Source organism: Oryzias melastigma, linkage group LG13 (assembly GCF_002922805.2).
Source record: "Oryzias melastigma strain HK-1 linkage group LG13, ASM292280v2, whole genome shotgun sequence".
Taxonomy (NCBI): Eukaryota; Metazoa; Chordata; class Actinopteri; order Beloniformes; family Adrianichthyidae; genus Oryzias; species Oryzias melastigma.
The window spans coordinates 896,452-899,288 of record NC_050524.1 but is presented as its reverse complement, the minus strand read 5'-3'; the positions used below and the strand labels follow the sequence as shown (position 1 = coordinate 899,288).

Below are 2,837 nucleotides of genomic sequence, written 5' to 3'. Positions count from 1 at the left end.
GGAGTATTTTGTGTCGGAATTGTTATTCTATTATTGTCATGTTATTTTTGTAGAGAGTGCATACATGTACGTGTGTATTTGTTATTGTATTTGTGGCTTTAAGAGAGTGGGACCCCGGGAAGAATAGCAGCTGTCGAGGTTTAACAAACCAAGTGGATTATTGGTAAATTCACAGATTTTTGTCTTAAACATCATAACTATTGTTTTTATCATTGAATACATTTTCCCAAACCGGCTCCACCCACCTGATGGTAGCCCGTACACGTCACCACCTTGTCCGAGTCCGGCATGAAGGCCATGTCCCGGACCCAGTGCGGCCGCCGCAGGGCCAGCCAGTCGTCCCGGAGGTTCTTGGCGGAGAACAGCGCCCCCTCGGGCCGCTGCAGGTCCCAGATCTTCAGGCCGTTCTCCTTCCCGCCGGTGGCCACCTTGTTCCGGTCCACCGGGCTCTGTCTCATCCGGCACACTGCCTTTCCCGCCTCCAGCTGGGTGACGGGCTCGCGGCTGTCCTCAGCCCACACGCGCACCGCGCCGCTCTCCGTGCACGAGACCAGCGTGGAGCCGCCGAGCGCCGCGAGACCCGCGAAGCATCCGTCCTGCGGGTCCCCGCAGCGCCGCGCGTCCGTGAACGCCCCCTTTTCGGTGCTGAAAGTTCGGACGGTTCCGTCCACTAAGCCCAGCAGCAGCTCGCTTTCCGCCGGGTCGCCCCAGCACAGCGCGCGGACCTCCTGGTCCCGGCTCAGCTGGCGCGTGTCACAGAAGTTGAAGGCCTGCTTCCGGGTCAGGCTGATGCCCTTCAGGATCCCGGTTTCCGAACCGAGCCACACCGAACACAGCCGGCTGCGGTCCCCCATCCCCGCGGGTCACAGCTGCTGGAAGCGGAACACGGACCTGGACCGGACCAGATCCACGTGATTCTCCTTCCCGAGTCGCTCGGTTCTGACGTCACATTTTTTCCCTTCAAACTTTATTGTTCAAACTAAAATTAACATTCAGCTTTATGGGTAAAAATGAACATTTGTTTTTAACCATTCGGTTCTCCACTCCGATGAAGCATATATAACTCACCTTATCATCAAAATTTTATATTTATAAGAAAAAATAGTCAGAAAAAACCCTTTGAAATAATTTTAATGAAACAGATCTTAATTTTTTTCTAGCTTCTATAAAAACGTATGTAACGTATGTATGTAAAAAATATGTAATAAGAAATTAAAAAAAAATGTGACTATTAAAATTTTTAAAATGTATTAATGTATTATCAGTATAAAATCTTTAACATAATAACAGAATAAATGAAACAGAATAAATGAAAAATTGTCTCTACTCGAGTGACATAAATACGAGACTATGTCAATGACTATGTCAACAAGTCCATGTCAGTTTTAAAACTCAATGTATCTTTGACTGGGAAAATTTTATGTAATATTTTATAATAAAACTTCTTTTAATTTATTATGAATAAGTATTTATAGATAGCGGTATTTGCTTTTTCCTAGTTAAAATGCTCCATGGATTAGAATAGCATTAGAATTACCCAGAGGGCCGGATTATTTTATTGTTATTAATAACCCGATGTTATCTTGCGCTCATTTCTAACTTGTATAATTTAAAAAAAATAGATTTTTATATTGAAAGTTATTTAAGGTTTAAGTTGATTTATTCTGGAATAATATTCCTGCCTTTTTATTATTCATAATTATGTTAAAAAGTTAGAGTTTTAAAGTTTTAAAAATGTAGTTTTAGAGTGTTCAATAAATGTTTATCTTCTTCTGTAAAATTACCGGCATGAAGCTTAATGAAGCAATTTTCTTTGTGATTTTGGGCTATATAAATACAATTGAATTGAATTGTTGGGCCTGCGACCGAAGGTGTGTTTATGATTTTGGCCCCGTGTGATCGAGTTTGACATCCTCCAAAGAATTACTCTGGAAACAGTTTGGAATTTGTGAAAGTTGTTGGTCTTTTTAATCATGAGGATATTGATTTAAAAAAAAGGATATTGGTAATCGTTGAATGTTTACTCCAATCTCTTTTGGGACGATGTGCATTATTGGCTGATCCCTAAAATTCCATGCTTAGCAGGTTTTGTTTTTAAGGATGTGATTTTTGGGTTTATTTTGAAAAACAAAAACACAGAAATTGCTTTAATTATCCTGGGTAAACACATAAACACAAATATCAATTTCTTCAAGCCAAACCATCTTTTTTCACATTTCATAAACAACTTTGCTTATTCTTTTCATCTCTAAACTTAATGGAAAATAAACCTGCAATCAAATGTATCAATCAAATATAATGTATGTTTTTTTTATAACCCCTGATTTAATGCTCATTTTATCGCCTATGTATCTCCTTTATTTTATCTTATTTTAATCTTGTTTTATTTAATTTGAACTTTTTTGTTATTGTGTATTTTTTCCTTTCTTTTCTATTGTTATTTATATTTATCTATGTTCATTTTAAACAGCTGCTACATATACTGTGAACATCAATTATCTCAACCAAAAACGTAACACCAAAACCTTTAGCTGTTTGTGCTAATAAAGTTTTCATGACTCTGCTTGGATTTATATTTATGTCATCACTGTTTTGTGTTCTGTTCAGATCCTTTTTAAACTACACAGATAAAAAGTTCTAACATATGATCACAAAATGTGTAAAATCACAGCCAAGTAAAGAATGACAATACATATCAAATAAAATCATCGAATTATTCTAAAAATGTGTCGGAATTCAAGCTCATGGTGAGGGGGTATTAAACCAGAAAAGACACTTTTTGTTTCACACTCTCTTAAGCAATAAAGTTTGATTGTGGAAAAAAAATGTTACGTCAT

At 38.3% G+C, this 2,837-nt stretch overlaps 1 protein-coding gene across 1 annotated transcript in view; it reads right to left on the bottom strand.

The window, feature by feature from the left end:
- wdr74 (WD repeat domain 74) overlaps positions 1-977 on the bottom strand; it is a 2,639-nt gene extending 1,662 nt beyond the window's left edge. The window contains exon 1 of the mRNA XM_024277551.2: positions 246-977. Within this exon, the coding sequence (XP_024133319.1) occupies positions 246-854 (609 nt within the window). The 5' untranslated portion in view covers positions 855-977. The remainder of the gene's footprint in view (positions 1-245) is intronic.
- Positions 978-2,837: the final 1,860 nt, after the last annotated feature.